Source organism: Charadrius vociferus, unplaced genomic scaffold (genome assembly GCF_000708025.1).
Source record: "Charadrius vociferus isolate BGI_N301 unplaced genomic scaffold, ASM70802v2 scaffold613, whole genome shotgun sequence".
NCBI lineage: Eukaryota > Metazoa > Chordata > Aves > Charadriiformes > Charadriidae > Charadrius > Charadrius vociferus.
In genome coordinates, this window is record NW_009647757.1 from 539,852 (window position 1) to 541,802 (window position 1,951).

At 56.8% G+C, this 1,951-nt stretch overlaps 1 protein-coding gene across 1 annotated transcript; it reads left to right on the forward strand.

The window, feature by feature from the left end:
- Positions 1 to 32: 32 nt before the first annotated feature.
- PAQR7 (progestin and adipoQ receptor family member VII) lies at positions 33 to 1,046 on the forward strand. Its single transcript, XM_009882196.1, has one exon. The coding sequence runs from the start codon at positions 48 to 50 to the stop codon at positions 1,044 to 1,046; it is 999 nt and encodes a 332-aa protein (XP_009880498.1). The 5' UTR covers positions 33 to 47.
- The last annotated feature ends 905 nt before the right edge of the window (positions 1,047 to 1,951 follow it).

Consider the following 1,951-nt stretch of genomic DNA (forward strand, 5'->3'; position numbering starts at 1 on the left):
ACGCGGCGCGGTCCGCCACCAAAACTCTCCCCCGCCTCTTCATTAACATGCGGCAGGTCCCGCAGCTGCTGGCCCCCCTCTCTCCCTCCACCGTCAGCAGTTCAGAGGTGCCAAAGGTCTTCTGGAAGCCCTACATCCACACCGGCTACCGGCCGGTGCAGCAGACCTGGCGCTATTACTTCTCGACACTCTTCCAGCAGCACAACGAGGCCATCAACGTCTGGACCCATCTGGTGGCAGCACTGATCCTGCTGCTGCGGTTCCAGCAGCTCTCGCAGCGGGTGGATTTTGGGCAGGACCTGCACGCTCAACCCCTCCTCATCATCATTGTGGCATCCATCACCTACCTGACGTTCAGCACCCTCGCTCACCTTCTGCAGGCCAAATCTGAGTTCTGGCACTACAGCTTCTTCTTCATGGACTATGTGGGGGTCGCCATTTACCAGTACGGCAGCGCTCTGGGCCACTACTACTATGCCATCGAGCCAAGCTGGCACGAGAAGATCAAGGGGTTTTACATGCCGGTGGCTGTCCTGTTAGCGTGGCTGTCCTGCGCCGGTTCCTGCTATGCCAAGTACCGGTACCACCAGTCCGCTCGCCTTCTGAGCCGGCTCTGCCAGGAGCTGCCCTCCGGCCTGGCGTACATGCTGGACATCAGCCCTGTGGTCCACCGCATCTACACTGCGCCACCCTCCTCCGAGCAGGCTGACCCGGCCCTTCTGTATCACAAATGCCAGGTGCTGTTTTTCCTCATCGGTGCCTTTTTTTTCTCACACCCTTACCCCGAGAAGTGGTTCCCCGGGAAATGTCACTTCTTCGGGCAGAGCCATCAGATTTTTCACGTGTGCCTGGTACTCTGCACGCTGGCGCAGATCGAGGCGGTGGTGTTGGACTATGAGTCCAGGAGACACATCTATTCCACTCTTCAGGGTGATCTGGCGCACAACTTCTCTGCCCTGTGCATCTTCACTGTGACCTGCTCTGTCCTCACAGCCGCTTACATGGCCCGGAAGGTGAAGAACAAACTGAGCTTCAAAGAAGAGTAAGAGCCCTCAAGGAGAAGCGGGTGAGCTCACCCAAACGGTTGATGTGCAGCCATCTGTGCTGATGCTGGCATGAATCCGGCCACAAACTTCGAGAAGAGGAATGAAATGCTTTGCAAACTGTTACTCGGCAGTGCTCTCTGTAGGGAGGGGAAGTTAAGAGCTGCTTTTTATGCTTTTTTTTAAAATCAGAATTAGTTCCAGCTTGCTCTTAAAATGGTACACTGGTTTAACTCGCGTATCTGAATAAACAGTTGGAGCAAAATGTTGTTAAACGGTGCAGCCCTGTACCCCAACAGCAGTGGGATGGGAAAGGTTCTTAAAGCAGAAGGTAAGGAGATGCCATCCAGCCCTCCGTTAGCAGTGGCAGAATCTAACCCATGGTGAACTTGTATAAAGCACAAACAAGGGTAGCAAATTAATTTAGTATCACTTCAGGCCGCTTTTATATCACCTGGGGAGTTGTACAGAGCTATCCATGCAGCGACAGGGCCCTGTCCCTTCCCTGGTGAGTTTTGGGGGGCAGAAAGGCGGGGACCCTCTCCCTACCGGCGCAGTAGGACACAGTGGGTGCGGTTGGGGTTGATCTGACGGAGGCTGAGCCCCGGGGCAGTAACGGAGACCTCAGCACCCCCTATGCTGGATGAGGCCCCGGACCCAGGCACAGCCGCGGTGGTTTGAAGCACACAAACCTGGTGTGAAGAGAGCGCAGGGCCCTGAAGCTTGTAAAGACAAAGGGGAGAGGGGCTGGGGAGGATGGGGCTCGGGCTGTGTTTAGCAACCAGGGGGGCTGGGGGCAGGAGAAAGGAAAAATCCCGGGTGTACTGCGCTGCTGCCCCTCCCACCCGCGCAGCAGCCCCTGTTTCCCGCCCCCCGTTGGTATCTCTGCCTCCGGCACCGGCCACCCC